Raw genomic sequence first — 24,250 nt, 5'->3', positions numbered from 1 at the left:
GAAATAAAGGCTTGAAATATTTCACTCTTTGTGTAATGAATCTATATCAGGGATGGGCAATGTCGGTCCTGGAGGGACGGTGTTCTGCAGAGTTTAGTTCCAACCCTAATCAAACACCTGAAGAAGCTAATCAATGTTTTCAAGATCACTAGAAAGCTACAGGCAGGTGTGTTTGATTAGGGTTGGAGATAAACTCTGCAGGACACCGGCCCTCCAGGACCGACGTTGCCCATCCCTGATCTATAATATATGGGTTTCACTTTCTGAAATGAGTGACAAAAAATACTGACCTTTTTCACGATATACCATATTATTTGAAGAAAGTAACAGTGAAAATAATAGTAAAAAAAAATCATTCATTTATTAATTGTAAAAACAAATTCTGCATATAACAGCACAAAAAAAAGAGATCTGACGTGACAGAACAATTGCAAATACTCATTTGAACATAAATGCAAAGAATACAAACATGTATTTCTGATTTTGAAACAGCAAACACGGATTCTTCCAACCAGCAGAAACCATCTCATCAGTTCAAACTGAACACAAACCCAGATGGGATATGACAACATCTCACTTAATTCTCAAACAAATAACCATGAAGTTAAAAAACACGGAATTCAGTTGTTTAATTTAAATGAATCTGTTGGGCTAAACTGCATTTCACAAGCATCTATTGTGGCTGGTACTGCAACTTTCTCTTCTTTTACCTCTCCATAAAGCACAAATGAAACAGACAAAACAAAAAAAAATATGAGCAGCACCTTTCATTCTCACAGATTCACAAAACAAATTATAAAAATAAAATCATTTTTCAAAAAGTTCAACGAAATCACGGACAGCATTAACTGGCACATTAAACACAAATGTAAAGTTCAGGATCGTTTGTATTGCACAAGAACTTTTGCACAAGTTTTCATTGCCCAAGAAACAATGCAGCATTACAAAATGATTGTTATCCAGCAAATTTTAAGGCAGAATCGCAAATAAATAAACAAAAATAGGTGCTGTTTTTAGACTACTTTATATAGCCGTCTCAGTATAGTGTTGTCTTAATGATTAAAGGCCTTATTGTTGCCATCAGAATCAGCAGCCTTTATGGTTCATGTAGTATAAAGGCACCGGGAAAACTAAATTAGTCTAGTTCAAAGCATAGTGTTTCATTAGAGCAAAGGCAAGCTATCTCTTTGGCCCCTAGCAATCCTGGTACTACACTTACACATTAAGGCACATATTAATAATCATAACATACAGTGGTGTACAATCTCTAGCCTATCATTCTGGAGAAATCAGAACACTGGTGTATGCAGTCCTCTGGTGTGGTTGCAGCTCTGTCCTCTCGGAGTCACTGGCGTGAGCGTTCGGTGTGAGTGCTTGCACGTGTCTCCGGCTCTGCTCAGTCGGGTGTTGTGGGCGAGGAGGCAGAGCTTGAGCCCATTGCTCTCCGCAGGAGGAGGATGCTGGGCATCAGGCGCTGTGAACATCAGGCACTTCACGGGCCTTTATAAAGCAGTCTCGAAGATAACCAAGCTGCCATCTACTGTGGTGGCGAAGCCGTTGAGCTGGTGGACCGGACTGCGGTTCATGTACGCCTGCGAACGAAAAGAAAGAGGTTAGTGTGACATGGTAACATGGTTAGTGTGATGTACACTAATGGTCAAAAGTTTGGAATAATTCAGATTTTTATTTTTTTTAATCTCATATGCTCACACTAAGGCTGCATTTATTTGATTAAAAATACAATAAAATATGTAATAATTACAAATAATAATATGAAATAATATTACAATTTAAAATACAAGTTTTCTATTTAAATATATTTGAAAATGTAATTTATTCTTGTGATGCAAAGTTGAATTCTCAGCATCATTACTCCAGTCTTCAGTGTCACATGATCCTTCAGAAATCATTCTAATATACTGATTTGATGCCCAATTATTAATAATGGTTAACAGTTTTTGCTGCTTAATATTTTTCTGTGAATTATACATTTTTTCAGGATTCTTTGATTAATAGACAGTTAAAAACAACAGGATTTCTTTGGAAAAATATAAGTCATGACTAAAAATATCGGCACCCTTGGTAAATATGATCAAAGGCGGCTGTGAAAATTAATCTGCATTGTTAATCCTTTTGATCTTTTATTTAAAAACAAAATCACAAAAATCTAACCTTTCATTTGATAATAAGAATTTGAAATGGGGGGGAAATATCATTATGAAATAAATGTTTCTCTCAAATACACGGACAATTATTGGCACCCCTAGAAATTCTTATGAGTAAAATATCTCTGCAGGATATTCCCATTCATATTCACAAAGGTTTCAAAAAGTGTTGAATAAAAGGGTGCCGTTAATTGTGGCCAAAGTGTATTAGAGAAAAACATTTATGTCATAATGATATTTCCGCCCATTTTAAATTCTTATTCTCCAATGAAAGGTTAGATTTTTGTGATTTAAAAAAAAAAAAAAAAAAAAGATCAAAAGGATTAACAATGCAGATTAATTTTCACAGCCGCCTTTGATCATATTTACCAAGGGTGCCGATATTTTTGGCCATGACTGTGTGTGTGTGTGTGTGTGTGTGTGTGTATATGTATATATATGTATATATATATATATATATATATATATACACATATACACACACACACACACACACACACACATGTATGTATATATATGTATATATATGCAACATTATAAAATGTTTTTTTTAATCACTTTTGATCAAATGAATGCAAATAAAAGTATTAATTTCTTTGTTTGTTAGTTTTTTTTTATATTTTGAATGGAAGTGTATCATAGTTTCCACAAAAAAGTTATGCAGCACAACTGTTTTCAAGACCAATTATAATAAGAAATGTTTCTTGATCATCAAATCATCATATTAGAATGATTTCTGAAAGATGATGACAATTATGCTGAAAATTCAACTTTGCATCACATTATTAAATTACATTTTAAAATACATTCAAATAGAAAATGGTTATTTCTCAATATTACTGCTCTGATTTTTGATCAAATAACTGCAGCCTTGGTGACCATAAAAACAATTTACATAAAACTTTTTTTTTAATATAATAAAACTGAATTAAAAAAAAAAGATTATTTTAAATTGTAATAATATTACTGTATTTTTAACAAATAACACAGCCTTGGTTAGCATAAGAGACTTCTTTCAAAGACATTAAAAATCGTAATCATTCCAAACTTTTTGACCAGTAGCGTATGTGACCCTTTAATTAGACCTGGAAATGGATGAAAGGCGTCACTCTGTTCCCAAATCTTCTCCGACAATGCTTTTCTAAACACAGGGGACGGAACACAGCAGGCTGAATGGAAGTAAAAATCCCCTCTTATTTAATATCATTATTATGCAGTAATCAAAACCTTTCATTGTATTTAAAAGCACCCATGGCTAACAATGAACGCAAAGACAAAAAGAAGAAAAAGCACCTGGTGTCCACCCCCCGCAGATACACGGAGAAAAGTCCCAACAACACAAAGCATGGCCGACAAACAGTTGGCCATACTATCAGATATACTCTCAATTGAGCCGGCATTCAGAGAGCACAATGGCGGAGTGGTCTGATATCAGGTGGATGTGTGCTTGAAAGCCCCGGCGGTCAGCTCCAGAGGAGCCGGCACGGAGAATGAGCTCACCGGCTGAAGGAGGCGGAGAGGAACCCGATCCGAAGGGAGAACAACATGCCACCGAGGAGAGGGAATCTAATACTGACTGACAGCACAAAGGCCTGGGCTCTTTCAAACGCACTGTATTGTGGCTTTCTGGCACAGGTACATGTGTCACATATTTGGCGATCGGACAGGGATACTCGGAGCTCTGCTCACCTGTTTGGCGGTCTGCAGCAGAGAGGCCGCCTCTGCCTTCCCCGTCTGCTGCACCATCTTGTAGAAGATCCCGTTCTGGTCCTGTAGGAGAATGTGGGGGGCATCATACTCGTGGATTCGACCTGCATCCAGAACCTGCAAGAACAACAAACATCGGTTTTTGATGCCTTGAAAACTGGTTCTTTTCCAGAACTGGTTACATGAAATAAACATTAAAACCATACAATGTGATATTTGGAGATTGTATCTGGAGCAAATTCATGAATGAATGACTAATATGAACTGATTCTTTTAATTCAAATTGTAAGACATGGGAATGTAACATCTGACCCTGTCGTTCTAAAAAAGGGTGTCCCACAAGGATCGATTTTAGGTCCTTTGCTTTTTGTTATCTATATAAATAATGTTTGTAGTGAATTTAAATACTCACAGTATCATTTGTATGCCGATGACACAATTATGTATTCTTGTGCCTCTACATCTGAGACTGCCTGTGCGAATTTGCAGTCAGATTTCAACTCATTACAATCCGCCTTGTTTGATTTGAAGTTACTTTTAAATGCAAAAAAGACTAAGGCAATGATTTTTGCCCCCGTAGGTACTAAAGTCCCAGTTCTTGCTATTAAGACACTTCAAGATGAAGCTATTGAACTTGTTGATACTTACAAGTATTTGGGTATCTGGCTTGATAAAGGTTTTACCTTTAAAAAACACATTGAAGCTCTCGCTATGAAACTTAAATTCACTCTGGCATTCTTATATAGATTAAAATCTTGCTTTTTAAGGGCTATAAGAAAAAGACTGGTTGCAGGACTATTCCTGTCTCAGATAGATTATGGGGATATCATCTATCAATTTGCTTGTCCATCTACTTTGTCAATATTAGACCCTCTTTATCATGCGGCTCTCAGGTTCATTACAAATGCAGGCTATCAGACACATCATTGCATCTTATATAATATGGTAAATTGGCCGTCACTTAAATCGCGCAGGATGCGACATTGGTACATTTTTATTTATAAAACGATTTTAGGTATTTTGCCGTCTTATATTTGTTTAAAATTTGTTCGTACCCAAAGTACATATCGATTAAGATCTAGTGATGTACTACTTTTTAATGTACCAAGAATGAGGACAGAAGCAGGAAAGAGGGGTTTGTCATTCTATGGTCCTTCGTCCTGAAATGAACTCCAGTCTGGACTTAAGATTGGTGAGCTAATTTCACTAGCTGCTTTTAAAAACAGAATATCGGATATGCGGACGGACATGTGTAATTGTTTTAATTAATGGTGGGTGGACATTGGTTTCTAGCCACTATTTTCGTTTGTTTATATATTTTAAATTCACTGCATCTTCACATGCAAATATTTTGTAAATTTTGTGTAAATCTGCGTTGTATTTTATATTGTAATTTATTGTCTTGTAACCTATGTTTGAACATGCTATACAGGACTCCCTTGTAAAAGAGACTGTGTCTCAATGGGACTTTTCCTGTTTAAATAAAGGTTAAATAAAAAAAATAAAAATAAAATAATGAATGAATCAAAAAGACTCATGACTTACTGCTTTGAATTAATGACTCACTCACCGACTGAATGAATCAGTCGTAATAAAGTCATTATTTTCACCTTTCATTGGATAATATGAATTTAAAATGGGGGGGGGATATCATTATGAAATAAATGTTTTTCTCTAATACACTTTGGCCACAATTAACGGCACCCTTTTATTCAACACTTTTTGAAACCTCCATTTGTCAGTTTAACAGCTCTAAATGTTCTCCTATAATGCCTGATGAGGTTAGAGAACACCCGACAAGAGATCAGAGACCATTCCTTCATCCAGAATCACTCCAGATCCTTCAGATTCACAGCTCCATGACGGTGCTTCTTCTCTTCAGTTCACCTCACTCATTTTCTACAGGGTTCAGGTCAGAGGACTGGAATGGCCAGCAGAAGCTTGGTTTTGTGCCCAGTGACCAATTTTTGTGTTGTTTTTGAGGTTTGTGTTTGGATTATTGCACGGCTGGAAGATCCAAACATTGCCCATAATAAGATTTCTAACAGAGTCAGTCACTTTTAGATTTGTTATCTGTTGGTATTTGATAGAATCCATGATGCCATGTGTCTAAACAATATGTCCAGGACCTCCAGCAGAAATACAGGCCCACAACATCACAAATACAGCAGTATATTTCATTGTACACATGGGCTACTTTTTTATCCCCGTGTGCACCAAACCCATCTTGAGTGTTTGCTGCTAAAAAGCTCATTTTTTAGTTTCATCTGACCATAGAAGCCAGTCCCATTTGAAGTTCCAGTCGTGTCTGATAACTGAATATGCTGGAGTTTGTTTTTGGATGAGCTAGGAGAATTTTTCTCGAAACCCTCCCAAACAACATGTGGTGATGTAGGTGCTGTTTGACAATTGTTTTTTTTTGTTTTTTTAAGTTTTCTGACCCTGAAACTCAACTATTTTCTGCATTTCTCCAGCTGTGGTCCTTGGAGAGTCTTTAGCCACTCAAACTCTCCTTCTCACCGTGCATTAGGACGATATAGACACAACATTTTCTGTTGATTGGAAATTCTTAATTATTGCCCTGATGGTGGAAATGGGGATTTTCACTGCTCTAGCTCTTTTCTTAAAGCCACTTCACTAATTTGTGAAGCTCAATTATCTTTTGCTGCTCATCAGAAATATATTCTTTGGTTTTTGTCATTGTAATGGATGATCAAGGGAATTTGGACTTTGTTTTCCCTCCTATGTATATTTGTGTGAAACAGGAAGACATGGCTGGATAATTTCATGTTCATAATCACCCTGGAGTGCTCAAAATATGAATGGGAATATCCTTCAGAGATATTTTACTCATAAGAATTTCTAGGGGTGCCAATTTGAGAAAAACATTTATTTCATAATGATATTTCAGCCCATTTTAAATTCTTATTATCCAATGAAAGGTTAGATTTTTGTGATTTTTTAAAATAAAAGATCAAAAGGATTAACAATGCAGATTAATTTTTACAGCCTTCTTTGATCATATTTGTCAAGGGTGCCAATATTTTTGGCCATGACTGTATGCATTTAAGGCTTGTGAGACCTAAAAATTGTGTAGTTTCTGATTTTCATATCGGTTCACATAATATGCAGCATAGGTAAAAAGCACCAATTTATTATGCTGTTTTGTCTTTTTTGAGCTTAAATGCTCCTGATATATAGTTCCTAATATATAGTTTTGTTGTATGGTAAAAAGCAGCATGAAAACGTAAACTTCAAAACAACAACTTTTGAATTTCTTTGAAGAAACATGTAGGTTTGGAATGATATATCAGTGTTTGCCCTAGGTTTCCGTTTTTTTCCCTTTTAATTTTTCTGGACTCCTTTTTAATGGTTAAATTACATGTTATTAATCATAATGCATGTCTTGCTAATTAAAATCATGAAACTTGAACAATTTAACATCAATTTATTACATGCCCTATGAAATACCAACCTTATGTTTTATTGTCACCAAATTTTGTGTTTTGCATGTCTAAATATTTGAAAGCATAAAAACAAGTTTCATTTATTCTTACAATAGCCCTATGATTTTTTTTTCCTCAGAAATTCTGTGTTGTGTATTGCAATTTTTAAGGCATAAAATATTCATTTAATTTATCTTTGAATTAATTAAAATTAAACAAATTTTATTTTTTGGAAAATATTATATGATTATCGCTTAAAAATAAGGTTTTAATAATTTTAGTAGTAGCCTATTACATACATTCTACTGAACAACAGTAATGTTGACTATTTCTGCAGCAATGACTTCAAGTTAAACTTTTATTTTGACCGGTTGCCGTGAATACCTTTACATTTCTGTGTGTGCATATGATATGATGAGGATAGTTTTACTTAAATGAAACGGTCAAATGCTCATGAAGTGACTCTCAGAGAAGTTCTGGAGATGTTGTTCATGTATTTATGTCCGACAGACGCTAATATCACCGGAAGCGTCACACGCGCTTCAGTACAAGTAGTAAACAAAACCGCGCATCTACGAAATTCATTAACACAGACACGCAGAATTCATATTTAAATAGACTTTTTGCGGCTTAATATTTACAAATACGAGTGGGAATGTGCTCACTTGTGTGTGCGCGTACACGTGTGTGTGTGAGTGAGTGCATGGTGGCGGAACTCCGCTGTGCGCGATACAGAGAGTGCGACTATGTAATGTAGAGAACGAAATGACATGCCGTCATGTAAATAAGATAAATAAGGCTATTTAGTTTGTTTAATAAAAGAACAAGGTATTGATAGGAAAGGTAACTTCAAATGACTTCTGTTGTGATCTGGCGCTATAGAGAAAATAAAATTAAATAAAATTAACTTGACCTTCAAGGGGGGTGGGGGGTGCCGGGCCGAAACACTGTATATGATTGAGAGGTGATGTAAGTTAAGACAGAATTTTCATTTTTTTCCCACTATTACTTTAACTTTCATAATGCAATTAAAATCTGCATGTAATTTCATAACTTACTATTTTTCAATTAAAACCATATTGTATCTGATCTGATAACTTCTCATAACCATGTTATTTACCACTTTAATGTTTAATTTAAAAACTGAGAAATTCTTTGAAAATGTAAATTTTACATGAATTACCAAAAAAAAAAAAAAAAACTGATCCCAGATTTTTTTTTATTCAAGTCAAGGGACCTGTTATTTGAAAATATTATTATTTGAAATTTCTAAAACATATCATCTCTCAATTACCAGTATTATTCCTTTAATATTATAACTCATGACTACTAAAAATAAATAAATAAAATTAACATTACCCCAGAATTCAAATATAATCCCTTTACTTGAATAAATTCCAATTTCAGATGAAAAAGAAGATACATTTTTCATGTTGCATTGCTTCATCAATAGGTGTGAAAATTCATGTTTATTAACAAACATTAAGTCCCAAGGATATGTGTGAAATATGGGAAAGAAGCTAAATATATTTTACAAAGGTATTTTTGAGACAAATCTATATAATAAAGCCTGATTTGATTCTTGGGTTAAAATGGACCTGAAAATTTGTAACCTGTTCTTTTTCTTTCTTAAATGGTCATGGAATTATATTAATTAAATGATGTGTGTTGGCTCATTTTGAAGATTGGTTGCTGTACTAAAATAGTTTACACATCTTTGAATGCATTATGATAAAGAGCGCTCCATCTCTGCCCTCACCAGGATGCGGTCGCTGTCTATGATGGTGTTGAGTCTGTGTGCGATGGTGAGGACGGTGCACTCCTTGAACTTGTCACGGATGGTTTTCTGGATCAGCTCGTCTGTCCTGTAGAACACAAACATTTCTGTTATAGTCCTTAAGAGTGGTTGTATTTGTTTGTATAGGTCCTTAAACAATCTCCAGGTAAAAGACTCACCGAGGGTCCACGTTTGCGGTGGCCTCATCAATGATGAGAATCCGGTTCTTCCTCAGAATGGCCCGAGCTAGACAGACGAGCTGCCGCTGACCCACGCTGAAGTTTGATCCAGACTCAGCCAGTTCTGTCTCCAGTTTAGCAGGCAACTCCTCCACAACAGCCTTCAGCTGGACCTTTGAGCAAACAAAGCACAGATTCACTCCAAGAGCTGGACTTTGAGATCGCTTAATAAATGTATTACATCTATAACCATCACGTAAATCCACTGGGGGAAAGTTCACATCAGAAAATGGATTTATGGACATGTTTGACCAAGATCTATATGGTTCATCACATGCAGATAGTGTTAAATAAGTGTTTTTGATCAGATTTATTTCAACAGTTTTATTTTGATATTTGCGCATTTTAAAACTATTTACCTAAATATGACATTTTATCATTTAATTAGTAAGAAATCCATTCACAAGTGGATGTTTGAAACATGTAAAAACCAACTGACCCCTCTCAGACCCCGTTTACACTAGTGCGTTTTCGTTTTAAAACGCATAACTTTTGCTACGGCTACGCCCATCGTTTACATTACTCTGGCGTTTTCGAGGTCGAAAACGGAGACTTTTGAAAACGCTGCAGACCCCGTTTTAGTTTGAAAACTCTGGGGTTGCGTTTCAGTGTAAACGGACCAAAACAGAGACTTTTGAAAACGATGGCGTGGCTGCCCACATTCGCTTTGCGTATCCTTGATGACCGTGTAAACAATAACATCAGATTCCCGATTTGACCGCTCCAAGCACGCAGATGCATCCACCATCTAAATAATATGGAATCTACCTATACATATCTATGACTGTACCTGCATGAATGGTCATGTGACATGCGTTTTCGGTTGTGTAGTGTAAACGGAGATCGTTTCTGAAACGCCAGTGTAAATGTTGATCGTTTTCATTCTAAAACGAAGACGCATTAGTGTAAACGGGGCCTGAGATGATCAGGAGTGAAACCTGTATAGAATGTATAATATGATGCATTTTTGTAGGACAACCTGGAAGTTCACATCACCCCGGTTCCCTTGACAAGTTCCCAACAGGTTTTTACCATTGGCTTTTGGATTATTGCAGAAAATAAGCTCTGTGACATACGATTCTTACATTTTGTTCACCATGATAATCTTCATAAATTAACTTTTATGAATTTTGAAGCTTATACAGTCAACTATCTAGAGCAACTATCACTATTAACTCTTTCATTCATTATTATTAAAAAAAAACATTTTCCCTGAAACGATGAGTTACAATAGTTTGCAAGAGTGTGATAATAAACCCAATGTTGTGATGTTTAACATCCCTGACAACCTCTGTAGTCCCATTTAGCCACATCTTTGCAACATTCAAGACCAGTAAAAGCTTAATTATTAATGAATTAAAATTACAAGTCAGTTTTACTGATTTATTTTATGTTGTAGAATAAAACATGACGATATCTTGAGATTGTGTTAACCACAGATCTTATTTTAGGCATTTAATCAAAAACCCAACCCAAAAAATCCCACTGACTTTAGGACGATGCAACTGAAAGTAGTAAAATGCTCAATTCTGAGTTTGGCCTACCAAAATACTTCATCCCTGCAGGCCTCTATTACAGTGAGAGTGTGTGTTCACCTCTTCCAGAGCGTTCCATAAGTCATGGTCTGAGTGCTGGCTGAAGGGGTCCAGGTTCTTCCTCATGGTTCCTGTAAACAGCACGGGATCCTGCGGGATGATCGACATCTTCTGGCGGAGATCGTGCAAGCCGATCTCTGAGGTCAACACCCCATCCACTAAGATTTTACCCTCTGGCTCCATCAAACGAAACAGCGCTGAAATCAGGGAGCTTTTCCCTGCACCGGTCCGTCCAACGATCCCAACCTGATCAATGCAGAGCAGAAAACATCAGTGCACACGTCCTGAGTGACAGACTCACAAGATGCTCTGGAGCTGCGGTGCTGGACTCACCTTCTCTCTGGGTCTGAACATGGCCGAGATGTTCTTGAGGACGACGGGTCCATCAGAGCTGTAGGAGAAGTTGACCCTGTCGAAGGTTATCAGGCCCCGATTGGGCCAGTCGGGAGGGGGGCGTTTCTGGGTTTCCCAAGGTGCTTCGCTTTCTAGCTCTGTGTATTCGACAACTCTCTCCACTGACGTCATCTAGACAGACACATTATTCAGAAAGCAAATCAGTTTATGAGGGATTGAGGGGTTTACCTTGTTGGGTAGATTTAAAATATGAATCAATTTAGCTCTGTTTCCACATAGGCACAGGGCTGGCGCCAAGGGGGGGCATTCGCGGGCCGTGCCCCCCCAAACGAGTTACTGTGCCCCCCCACTTTCCATCCTCTCCCCTCCTTGCTGAATGCGATCGATTTCGAAAGTGAAAGTACCGATAAAACAGCGCAAATAAGAAAGCGATTGCACTCTTTAACGAGCGTCAGCAACTGCACGCTCCACCCCCCACCCCCACACAACGTGACTTGTGCCCCCCCTAGAAATTTAAATGCCCCCCTGATGGAGGTGTCCTGGCGCTGGCTCTGCATAGGCAGCTGCCTTCAAAAGGCAGAAAAAATGTGCATCAAACAGTAAGGAATTGTCAGAGCTGAAACGCTCTAGGCAGCAACTTGCACACACATAACAGAAACAGCGCTTCTAATTGATGTTAAACAATCCAACTCCAAATAAGCACAGTATTTTCAGTACTAATAAAACAAGCATATATGTCACCCTGGACCACAAAACCAGTCATAACGACTGTAAATTTGTCAAAATTGAGATTTATACATCACACGAAAGCTGAATAAATAAGCTTTCCACTGATGTATGGTTATTGTTATGATAGGACAATATTTGGCCGAGATACAACCATTTTAAAATCTGGAATCTGAGGGTGCAAAAAATCTAAATATTGAGAAAATCGCCTTTAAAGTTGTCCAAATTAAGTTCTCAGCAATGCATATAACTAATCATAAATTAAGTTTTGATATATTTACAGTAGTAAAGGGAAGTCGTGGCCTAATGGTTAGAGAGTCGGACTCGTAATCCAAAGGTTGTGGGTTCGAGTCTCGGTCCGGCAGGGATTGTAGGTGGGGGGAGTGAATGTCCAGTGCTCTCTCCACCCTCAATACCACGACTGAGGTGCCCTTGAGCAAGGCACCGAACCCCCAACTGCTCCCCGGGCGCCGCAGCATAAATGGCTGCCCACTGCTCCGGGTGTGTGTTCACGGTGTGTGTGTGTGTTCACTGCTGTGTGTGTGCACGTTGGATGGGTTAAATGCAGAGCACGAATTCCGAGTATGGGTCACCATACTTGGCAGTATGTCACTTCACTAGTAAATTTACTAAATATCTTCATGGAACATGATCTTTACTTAATATCCTAATGATTTTAGGCATAAAAGAAAAATCTATCATTTTGACCCATACAATGTATTTTTGGCTATTGCTACAAATATACCCCAGCGACTTAAGGCTGGTTTTGTGGTTCAGGGTCACATATTTGTTTGTGCGTGTCAGGTCCGTATCTCAGAGTTTCTCAATAATTATGCTGCTTTTTGTAACAGCTTTCACATTGAGAGGACATTTGTTATGCTAAATGTTGTACTGTGGGTCGCATGTTATGTTTTGAACAAATCTATAAAAATCAAGTAAAATAAGCACTAGAACAGTAGCTAGTAGTAGAACAGATTTTTTTTAGAATGGATGCGGTAAATTGATCCAAAGTGTAAAGTAAAGACTTTTACACTGCTATTTATATTTTCCACAAAAATATTAAGCAGCATAACTGTTTTCAACACTGATAATCATAACAAATGTTTCTTGATCATCAAATCAGCATATTAAATTGATTTCTGAAGGATCATGTGACTCTAAAAACTAGAGTCTTTGCATCACAGCAATATTTTTCAATTGAAAATATATTAAAACAGAAAAGTTATTTTAAATAGTAATAATATTTCACAATTTGACAGTTTTATTGTATGTTTTTATGAAATAAATGAGCCAAAGAGACTTCTGTCAAAAACAAAAAAATATTTTACATACCCCAAACTTTTGAAAAGTAGTGGAAATTTCAGTAAATTCTGATATATTAGGGTCTTACCATGTTCTCCACCTCAGCACTCTGTCGAACGCCCCACTGGAACATTCCCATTAGGGTGACTGCATAAGACAAAGCCAATCCCACATCTCCCGCCCTCATACCTGTGCGAACCAGACACAATCCATTCACATATTGGTCTCAAAAATGCTGAAAAAATAAACAAAGTAGATCTAAACCCCCATAAGGAATTTCCCACTGACAGTGAAAAACACAAAAATGAACAAATCACTGTTTCAATACAAATTTGACAAACTGACAATTAAAGAGCATTAATTCTTGAGACATGGAACATCCTGAGACCTGAAACATTTTCACTGTCAAAGGAAGCTGATGTTTACCAGACCATCCTTCATCCAAATGTATCATGTCATTCCATTTTCTCTTTTAAAATTTGATCAAAATTATGACATTATCACTTCATCCTTCATGTAGAATAAATTATATCACGCTTAAGAAAAACAAAACGTATAACACTACTAGGGCTGCCCCCTAATAGTCGACCAGAAGAAGCTTGGTCAACCAAAAGTTTATTAGTCACAGAAAAAATAAAGATTATGTAATCCGTATGAAACATGCATACAGGTGCATGCGGAGATGATGAGTCAGCGTCGCCGACTTTATCTCTTAAACCCAGAACAAATTAAAAGGCTCATAATAATGATTAAAATGGTTTATTAATAAACGTGCGATTAGATGACTAATGTTTAAAATGAACGACTAGTAGTCGACCAGAAAAGGCTGTCCTTAGTCGAGGACAGCCCTAAACACTACCATTCAAAAGTGTGGGTAAAAAATCTCTTTGGATATCTCACTGTCTTTAAGAAGAAGACATCCAAAGGCTGTGATGGTCACAAACACCGAACACATTCCATCCAAGCGCACTGCAAACCAGCGTGAAGTGGTCAAGAACAGGAACCAGGCCTCTGCAGGAGCACACAAAACATTTGAAACAACACGTTAATAAAGTCAACAGCTAATCTGAGTCCTGCAAGTGGCCTACTCCTTTACTGACCGGAGTGCAGATCCTGATGGGCATCAAACGCTTGCTGAAACCTTTCCTCAGCTTTAAAGGCACGGATGGTCCAGAGGCCTTGCAGTGAAGATGACAGATGCGAAAACACAGGACTTCGAGCTGTCGAAAAAACACAGAGTCATCAACACCAGACTAAACTTACAGGACACACAACAAAGCTGCTCTGAAGAAACATAACTGAAGACAACAGAAAAGGAGAAAACTGGAGACACTTACTAGTGGATTCAATGCGCTTGACGTCTCGTGATGTCCGCAGGAAGTAGCGACGTAGAAACAGGAAGGCGATCAAAAGAGGAATCACAGGAATTAAAATCCAAGGGATGACAGAAGATGCCACAGCAATGACTCCAATTATTTGCAGAAACACCTGTAAGTGGATAAAAGCACAATTAATTAACATAATTCATTTAAAGTTTAAATTTTTTGAAATAAACAGTAAAATAAATTGCGTTTTAGATGAGAAGTGAACTGCAGAAGCACTGCGTCACAACGGTTGACTGCTGGGTCATTAAAGCACTTTGTGGTTTTGGTCGCTCATTTTAAACCACAAACATTGATCAAAGAAAACAGACGAAAAACAACCAAGCTGCCACGACAGCCTGACTCGACACTTTCTGAGAGCTCATTCAAATAACCCATAATCCCCTACTCTTATCTGTGACTGTTAACAACTTAAGGTTAGTGTTGGGATGCCCACAGACTGTGGAGGAACAGAAACTGACAAAAGCATTACTGTGCTTGTGATTTTAGGACTCGCCATGTAGAACCACCTCAATAACGTCAAAGTGAGATCTCTCTCCTTTAAACTGCTTTGGACGCTTCATCAGCGGGGTCACGTTCAGAACAGATACCAGCATGCTATGGAATGCCTATTACTTTATTAAAATACTATCTGAAACTGTACACATATTACATTTTTTAATTCATAGGGGCATCCAGTCATCATCTTGGAAATAAAATGGATCATTTACAATTGAATCCATTTTTTTCCCCTGTTAAAATACTGATATTACTTACATTTCAATCATCACACTAGAAATGGAAGATCGAGCATATTATATATACTACATGTACAACAGTGGCTTTCACTCCAGAGGCCGGGACCCACTAGGGGCCCTCAACAAACTTCTTAGGATGACTTAAAATGATTTAAAAAGAGAAAAAACTGAGTTTAAAAATAGGCTAAAACAACTAAAAATCAAGATATTTTTTATTTATTAAGTTGTTCTACCTCAACTGTTTTTACTTTACCCCCCCCCCCCCCCCCCCCCCAGTCTGGAAAAATAATAAAAAATATAATAAAATCTTAAAAATCCATGAAAATGTTTATAATGTATATACACATTTTTCTAGTGACTTAAAGCTGTAAACTATTTTAGCGCTAGAAATTAAAAAGTAAAAAATATTTTTAAAAACCCTTATCTTTAATCCTTCTGCAGGAAATCATGAACAAAGTATTACAAATTCATAAGTTAAAAAGAGTGGAAACTTTAAGAATTTCAGAAGCTTTAAATGTACAAGTAAAATGTACAAAAACTAAGAATTTCTATAGATTAATTGTAAAAAAAAAAAAAAAAAAAAAGTCATTGCATTAGATTTACCAGAGGAAACATATTTACCTACACTGAGTCAAAAAGTTTGACAACTACTGGTATAAATGGCACATTTGGCAAAAGTAGTGAGTCATAACCCTACAATATATATTTTCTTCAATACTTCTGGGAATCAGCCGTTTACCGGTTCGGAAGCTGTAATCACAATGTGACGTGATTTGGGTTTTAAGTGATTTTACTCAAAAAAAAAAAAAAAAACGTACGAGTTGGGCAGTGTTTCCAACATCTCAACTTTCACTAAACACACAAACACAAGAAGTTTATTGGCACTAGTGTGAGAAAATGAAGCACAAATGATATTAACTTCCTCCATGATTCCTTAAACGATATATTGCTGTTCGTCTTGCAATCATTCCGTCTTGAAGGCACCAATACTGTATAAATAGTACAAGCAGAATAGTAGTAAGCTATTTTTTAGGAAGTATTCAACAATGCATGCTGACTTTGCTGTCACACTAAAGGGAACCAATAGTGAGAGAGGACTGTGGGAAAGACTAAGTGACTGCAGTGTTTTCTCATCCTCAGAGAGAACAAGGAGGATTCTGCTGCCCCGCACAATGAAAAGCTCCTTAAATGAAAGACTATTGTACTTCCAACTCAGTCTGTCAAGTTTTAGACAATAGCGTTTTGAGCACATAAAGTGACGCCTGTCACCAAACGTATTGACCACATTTGCCAGAGAAAAAGCCACAATATGTTGTTGGTCTACAACACTTGGTTTACCGGAGCGAATAATGCATATGGCCACAAGTGATGGGTGTTCTAATACAGCCACGTCAGCAAGTGCATATTATGTGGTGTTTAACAGACACTGCACTGCAAAACATACCTGGATAAAATCCACAAATGTCCACGGAAGTGAGGAATCAAGTTGGCCGATATCTTTGGCGAACCGGTTCAGGATTCTTCCTGAAATGACAAGGGAAAAGCCATTCAGAGAACAAAACTGAGCAATACCTCACAATTTTAATAGATTTAACTAGACAGGACAGTGTGAAGAAAATGACGAAAAACTGATTCACTGATAATTTATATTTAAAAAGCCTTTGTAAAATCAAAGTCATGTGGTGCAACCGACATGCAACAAATAAATAAATTAAAAATTAAATTAAATATTTAAAATATTAAATCAACAAGTCTGAAAAATAAACTGAACTTTTTAATTACTTATGATATTTTTAAAAAAGTATAACATTTCTAACAATATTTAATAGAAATAATAAAAAGTAATGATATTTAATGAACTGATATTTCAAGCAATCTGTAAAAATAACCTTGACAAATAAATAATAATAAAAACATTACACTAACTTGTTCGGAAAAATGTGTTATTACTTTAAAAATGTGGTATAACTCATAAAATAAAATTCTGAAAACTGTAAAAAAAAAAATGAAAAAAAAAAAAACAGTTTTTCATAACCATATAAAAACCAACATGAATAGAAAGAGTACATTTTAACTAGATACCAAATTAGTTTTACTATCTCTCCTTTTCTTTATCCTGGACAATCTTATTCAGTAATAGTGACGAAAGCATCACTAATTAAAAAACAGGCTGACATGCTGTGCAAACTTTTCTGTTGCATTATTTTATCAAAAACAATCCCATTTGCCATTTACTTCTTATCTAACTGGTTATGATAATTCTGGCTATAAAGGCCTTTAACCTATGATAGTGACTGGGAGGATAATAAATGGCAGATTAAACACAAATAATGCAAACAAAGGAGAACTCCATCAACACTGGCACCCTGCTGGATATCTATTTGCCATTTGTCAGAAATGTTTATGGCTAATGATGCTTAGATTACTGCTAGAAGTCCCAAAAATCTAGCAGACATTATAAACACCCACTAGTGTTAACCATTCTTTATTATCAGAAAGCATAGATTACCGATGAAACAGGCTAGAGAGCCGAGACACAGGATACGGTAGTTGTGTCAACTAATCCACATCACAAGCTTATTCCAGCCATAAAAAATTCCACAAAGTATGTGATTTCTGCGAGTGCCTCCCGTTGCAATTGTGCCTTGTGTGTGCGCTGCTGATAACAGTATCGTGAAAAAGGGCTACAACTGAATCTTCAGCTGCCATAAAACTATCTATTAGACTTTTGAGACTTGTAAATGCTCTTTTGCTCATGTTATCAATAGTAACACCCCGATAAGCAGCCCTCAATGACACAGAACCCAGCTCTGCTGTTTGCTTTTTAGAAGGTGAGAAAATACTGCATTAAACTGGTCATATCAGCCGACTTTGTCCTGTACATTCAAATAATGACCACCATTATTAGGAATATAATATAATATAATCCCCAAGAGAGCAACTACACATTTGGATGGTATCTCCAAATAATACCCTTTTCATAAATTATATAAATAAAACTTTGGATAATTAATTACACACAATATAAATTCTCTGACACCAATTATGTCATGTCCACTTCATTTTTGAGGACAATCAATATGCTTGATCAAATTACTTAATATCAATGAATCAATCATCCTTTAATATTGAATCTTTATCTACAGTGGGGATCGAAAGTTTGAGAACCCCTTGCAGAATCTGTGAAAATGTGGATAATTTTACCAAAATAAGAGAGATCATACAAAATGCATGTTATTTTTTATTTAGTACTGTCCTGAGTAAGATATTTTCCATAAAAGATGTTTACTTATAGTCCACAAGACAAAAAAATAGCTGAAATTATTAAAATAACCACATTCAAAAGTTTGGGAAACACGATGCATTAAGAGCAGGGGGTGAAAACTTTTTGAATTTGAAGATCAAGGTAAATTGTACTTCATTTGTCTTCCAGGAAACATGCAAGTATCTTCTGTCGCGTCAGAAGGGCAGTACTAAATGGAAAAATATGATATTTCAACAAAATAAGAAAAATTTGGACATCTTCATCCTGTTCAAAAGTTTTCACCCCCCCCGGCTCTTAATGCATCGTGTTTCCTTCTGGAGCATCAGTGAATGTTTGAACCTTTTTTAATTGTTGTGTTTGAGTCCCTCAATCATCCTCAGTGTGAAAAGGTGGATCTCAAAATCATACAGTTACTGCTGGAAAGGGTTAAAATATGCAAAAGATGCTGGAAAACTGAAGATTCTGCAGGACCTGGAAGATTTTTCTGAAGAACAGTGCTCAGTTTAACTGTTCAGAACAAACAAGGGACTCATGAACAACCATCACAAAACAAAAAAACAGTCGTAGATCATCAAGGTAACCACACACAGTATTAAGAACCAAGGGTTCCCAAACTTTTGAATGTGGTTATTTTAATAATTTCAGCTATTTTTTTGTCTTGTGGACTATATGTAAACATCTTTTATGGAAAATATCTTACTCAGGACAGTACTAAATAAAAAATAACATGCATTTTGTATGATCTCTCTTATTTTGGTAAAATTATTCACATTTTCACAGATTCTGCAAGGGGTTCTCAAACTTTCGCATGCCACTGTATTCTATCAAAGTACCATGGCCCTACCATCACTCTTGTGTAAAAGCCCTATATTGACATACTTTAAAGAATTCATGTATGAGGGCTTTTGTTTGTTGACAAGTACAGCAAGAACTTTCCTCTCCTCTGGCAGTAACTGCACATCAGCAGAGGTTTCCCAAGAACAGCACAGGACAGATAACTTGCATAGAGTACGTTTCACAGGATGTGTTGCCCTCTGTTGGTCAGTTCTAACACTGCTTTCAAAACTAGCTTGATGGATAGACACAGGATTTATAAGAAGTCATTGGTGTTTTTGTACTCACCAATGGGGTTGATGTCGAAGAAGCGGACCGGGGTTCTCAGGATGCTGTTGAACATGCGGCTGTGTAACGTCTCCGCTGAGCTCACCAGAACGTTAAACATAATCAGACTGCGCATAAAGCCGAAGATGATCGTGGCTACTGTTAAACCTGATGAACATAAGATACACAAATCCCCATTACCAATGGGAGACACATGCAACATTTGTAATTTTGCTGACTTTTATCATGAGAATACCTGCATAGACGCCGAGATAGAAATCCAGGTTGAGCTCTTGAGTCATGTTTTTGCCGAAAGTGCCATTTGTGCCGATGGTGGAACTGATGTTAGAGGAAGAAACGTCCAGCTTCTCCTGCTCTGTGGCCCTGTCAATCATGACAATGACATTACGGTAGCTGGTAAACACCAGATCATGTCCATTCAGTACTGTCCAACTAATGTATTAAGCACTATTTAGGTTGTTCAAATGCAATAAGTGTACTTCGTGGACTAATTTTTGCTTCATTTAATTTAGTCATTCCATTTAAATGTATGGACATATTTAAGCACTTTTAAGAGTGGCAAGACTTCAAAATTAAACAATGTGCAAATAAAAAGATATTTCATTTAATGAATAAATTACATTGTTATGGTATATATTAAGGTTTATGTTTTTGAAAAAAAGTCTCTTACTCTCACCAAGGCCACAATTATCTAATCACAAATACAGTTTAAAAAAAAGTAATATTCTGAAATATTTTTCCAATTTAAAATAACTATTTTCTATTTCAATATATTTTAAAATGTAATGTATTCCTGTGATGCAAAGCTGAATTCTCCTTCAGAAATCATTCTAATATGCTGATTTGCAGCTCGAGAAACTTTTCTTATCATCATCAATGTTGAAAACATTTGTGCTACTTAATATTTTTGTGGAAGCTGTGATACTTTTCTCTGGATTATTTGATGAATAGAAAATCTTTTGTAACATTCTAAATATCTGTACTGTCACTTTTGATCAATTAAATGCATACTTGTATTAATTTATTTAAAAAAAAATCTTTCTGAACCCAAACTGTATTATGCATATTTTGGGAAGATCAAACTGAAAAAGCATTTACAGTAATGCAATGTACTTAAAAATAAAAGCATAGCTGCACAGATAATAATATTATAGATCACTCACCAGTATGAAAGCCACCAGTCATGAAGAATATAAAAAGTCTATAGAGCAGAAAACAGCATTAGCATGAAACTCTTAACTGTGAGCGAGAGGTCTTTCAATGTATAACCGCAGTATCACTGCTGTCTCTCATACCTGTGCCAGCAAGTTGAGGAGCACAAGCAAAATCAGCATAAGGACGTTGGCTCCAGCTCTAAAATATTTCCAGTACATGTGAAAGCCAATGGTCCCCTCAGTGCGCGTCTCCTCGGCCATGGTATGCACAGGCTCCCCCTACCCATGAGGAAAAACAAGGTTAAGGCTAGATGGTATACAGATTCGTCTACTGAGCATGCGCACATCAATATAGCATCATTTTTGTCACACTGTACAACAATAATTAGTGTTTTTGCATTATAGTAAGGGGTAGGTTTAGGGTGTAGATGTTAATAAAACACAATCTAATAGGTAGAAAAATGTATTTATTCTTAGCTTCCAGTTTTAGCTGTATCCTTTCTAGCCACAACCGAAAAACAGTTTGATACTTTCACTTGGTGGAAATGTCTATCTTTATGATCAGGCAGTGTGTAACAACCCACTCATCCAATAGATGGAGCTACTGACCCATTTGATCTGTAAATGCGAATGTTACAGGAAAAGTTCACCCAAAAATAAATGGCAAGACACACAAACCGGCAGCTGATCGGATTCATCTTTAACAGACAGAGCAGATGAAGAGTGCGAACGGACAGAGTTCTGGGAGAGTGTGCGGCTGCGTGGGGAGCGAGGAGCCTCTGCTTTTTCACCTTCCTCTTCCTCGTCCTTCTTCAGCAGAGAGGTGAAATCCACTCCTGATCGCAGCAGCTCTGAGAATGTGCCATTTGCCACCATGTGCCCCTGAGAGAGCCGACATGAGTTAATTATGGCTCATTCATTCATAGGTGGAATGCAGATCGACTGCTGTGTGCTGTTACAGCTCACCTCCTTCAAAACCAGGATCTGATTTGCAGCCTTCAGGTACTGCAGCTGGTGAGTAACCAAGATCCTGGGCTTGTGCTTTAGAATACCACAAATACACCTGCAAGAACGATCAGCGCTCTTAATACTTACTGCAAAGAAACTGAGAGTGAAACACTCTTAGATCAAAAATCTGGGGTTGGGAAGATTGTTTCATGTTTTTGAAAGACGTCTCTTATAAATGCAGTCGCCAAAGTTGCATTCATTTGATCATAAATACAGGAAAAATAGTAATGTGAAATATTATTACAATTTAAAATATTTGAAATGCAATTTATCTCTGCGATGCAAAGCTGAATTTTCAGCATCATTAATCCTGTCTTCAGTGTCACATGATCCTTCAGAAATCATTCTAATATGCTGATTTGATGCTCAAGAATTATTTCCTGTTGAAAACAGGTGTGCATTTATTTATTTTGACAATTTACTGTTGCTTTTGATTAATTTAATGCATAATTGCGTTCATCATGGTTTACTTTGCCCATTTTGGAGCTTGACTGTCTCTGAAAACTAAAAGCTTTTAATGTACCGAAAAATAACCTTTTGAATAGCAACAGTAAAACATAACCGGATCGATGAAGTGTATGGACTTACTGTTCAAACAGGTGTCTACCCACTTCTGCATCCACTGCACTCAATGGATCATCCAAAAGGTAAATATCAGCATCCTGATACACTGCCCTAAAACCCACAGACAGTAACAGATATGTAACAAAATCAATAAAACAGCTCTTAAATATTCCTTCCTATTTGCAAGTATTTGCTAGTTGGCATATTAAGAAATTATTTATTTCCATGTCACATATTATATACACATTACAATATGTTATAACCTCATCATGTCCATGATGCAGTCTTCTATATATACCCATACACATACAATATATATGTATTTATAGTTTTTTGTTTTGCTCAAAATAATTGATCTGTTAAAGTTCAATTGTATTACTGAATTTGTATAAAAACATTGGAAAATGAAAAAATATAATTTTCAAGGTTTAACAGTTTGGGATACCTGGCCAGGTTGACTCTTGCTTTCTGTCCTCCACTGAGAGTTGCTCCTCTGTCTCCGATCACAGTCAAATCCCCGTCAGGAAGCAACTCCATGTCCTTTATACAACACAGAAAGAACTACAGTATTAGTACACTACCGCTTTTTTTAATAAATGCTGTTCTTTTGAACTTTCTATTCAAAGAATCCTGGAAAATGTATCTCGGTTTCCAAAAAATATTAAACAGCACAAATGTTTTCAATATTAATAACAAGAAATGTTTCTTGAGCAGAAAATCAGCATATTAGAATGATTTCCGAAGGATCATGTGACACTGAAGAAATGCTGAAAATTCAGCATTGTATCACAGAAATAAATCACTTTTTAAAATATAATACAATAGAAAATAGTTGTTTTAAATTGTAATAATATTTGACAATACTACTGCTTTTATTGCATATTTGATCGATAAAATGTAGCCTTGGTGAGCATAACAAACTTCTTTCAAAACATTTTAAAAATCTTACCGACTTCTAAAGAGTAGTGCAAAGGCATGCACTTACTTTGTGATTATTTAAATTAAGTAATCAGCACATGTAATTGATTTGACAACCCTAATTACACCAAGTAAACAATAAATAATCTTACTGAGAGTTTAATTTACAAGCATATGGAAAAGATTAGAAAGGTAAGAGTGTGATGGATGAATTAATGAATATACATCTCACCCTTTTGAGTGCACAGGCTCTGAGGACGCTCTCATATCGCTGGGGCTGCAGCTCCTTTCCGAACAGTATGTTGCTCCGAATGGTTCCTGGAAAAACCCAAGGCTGCTGGGAGGCATACGTCAGCTCACCTTTGACCTTTATCACACCCTTTTCTGCTGGAAGCTCCCCCAGAACAGTACTGAGGAGAGAAGACTGCAGGAGAGAGGTGAAGATTAATAACACTCATGGCTGCCATAATCACTTCTATTTTAAATAGCAAACCTGGAAAAGTGAAACGAGAGAATTAACTTATTGTGACTCACCTTTCCTGCCCCCACCGGACCAATAACAGCCAAAAGTTGACCCGGCTTCACAGTAAATGACAAGTTTTGTAATGTTGGTGCATCTAGAGACTGAAGTAGACAGGAGAGAATATATAATAACCTCAATATAAAAAGGGGGGGGGGGGGGGGGGGGGGTATTATTTTCAACAAAACTTACTGAAAGCCCTAAAAATGTTTAGGATCAGTACGATAGAAAGTAATGAATACTTTTAGTCAGCAAGGCTGTATTAAATT

At 36.5% G+C, this 24,250-nt stretch overlaps 1 protein-coding gene across 1 annotated transcript in view; it reads right to left on the bottom strand.

The window, feature by feature from the left end:
• Positions 1-337: 337 nt before the first annotated feature.
• LOC306879026 (ATP-binding cassette sub-family C member 4-like) overlaps positions 338-24,250 on the bottom strand; it is a 38,703-nt gene continuing 14,790 nt past the window's right edge. The window contains exons 10-30 of the mRNA XM_079431697.1: positions 23,996-24,085; positions 23,694-23,885; positions 22,989-23,083; positions 22,568-22,654; positions 21,938-22,034; positions 21,650-21,853; positions 21,113-21,250; positions 20,981-21,018; positions 20,053-20,180; positions 19,818-19,964; positions 16,875-16,954; positions 14,649-14,799; positions 14,412-14,531; positions 14,212-14,322; positions 13,400-13,500; positions 11,263-11,454; positions 10,930-11,175; positions 9,275-9,447; positions 9,078-9,183; positions 3,855-3,989; positions 338-1,592 (exon numbers count right to left, since the gene is read on the bottom strand). Coding sequence (XP_079287823.1) covers positions 1,503-1,592; positions 3,855-3,989; positions 9,078-9,183; positions 9,275-9,447; positions 10,930-11,175; positions 11,263-11,454; positions 13,400-13,500; positions 14,212-14,322; positions 14,412-14,531; positions 14,649-14,799; positions 16,875-16,954; positions 19,818-19,964; positions 20,053-20,180; positions 20,981-21,018; positions 21,113-21,250; positions 21,650-21,853; positions 21,938-22,034; positions 22,568-22,654; positions 22,989-23,083; positions 23,694-23,885; positions 23,996-24,085 — 2,721 coding nt within the window. The 3' untranslated portion in view covers positions 338-1,502. The remainder of the gene's footprint in view (positions 1,593-3,854; positions 3,990-9,077; positions 9,184-9,274; positions 9,448-10,929; positions 11,176-11,262; positions 11,455-13,399; positions 13,501-14,211; positions 14,323-14,411; positions 14,532-14,648; positions 14,800-16,874; positions 16,955-19,817; positions 19,965-20,052; positions 20,181-20,980; positions 21,019-21,112; positions 21,251-21,649; positions 21,854-21,937; positions 22,035-22,567; positions 22,655-22,988; positions 23,084-23,693; positions 23,886-23,995; positions 24,086-24,250) is intronic.

The sequence above is a fragment of the Barbus barbus genome, assembly GCF_936440315.1.
Source record: "Barbus barbus genome assembly, chromosome: 13".
Classification (NCBI taxonomy): domain Eukaryota; kingdom Metazoa; phylum Chordata; class Actinopteri; order Cypriniformes; family Cyprinidae; genus Barbus; species Barbus barbus.
Note: the sequence above shows the minus strand (reverse complement) of the source record. Positions and strands in the feature narration are given on the sequence as shown.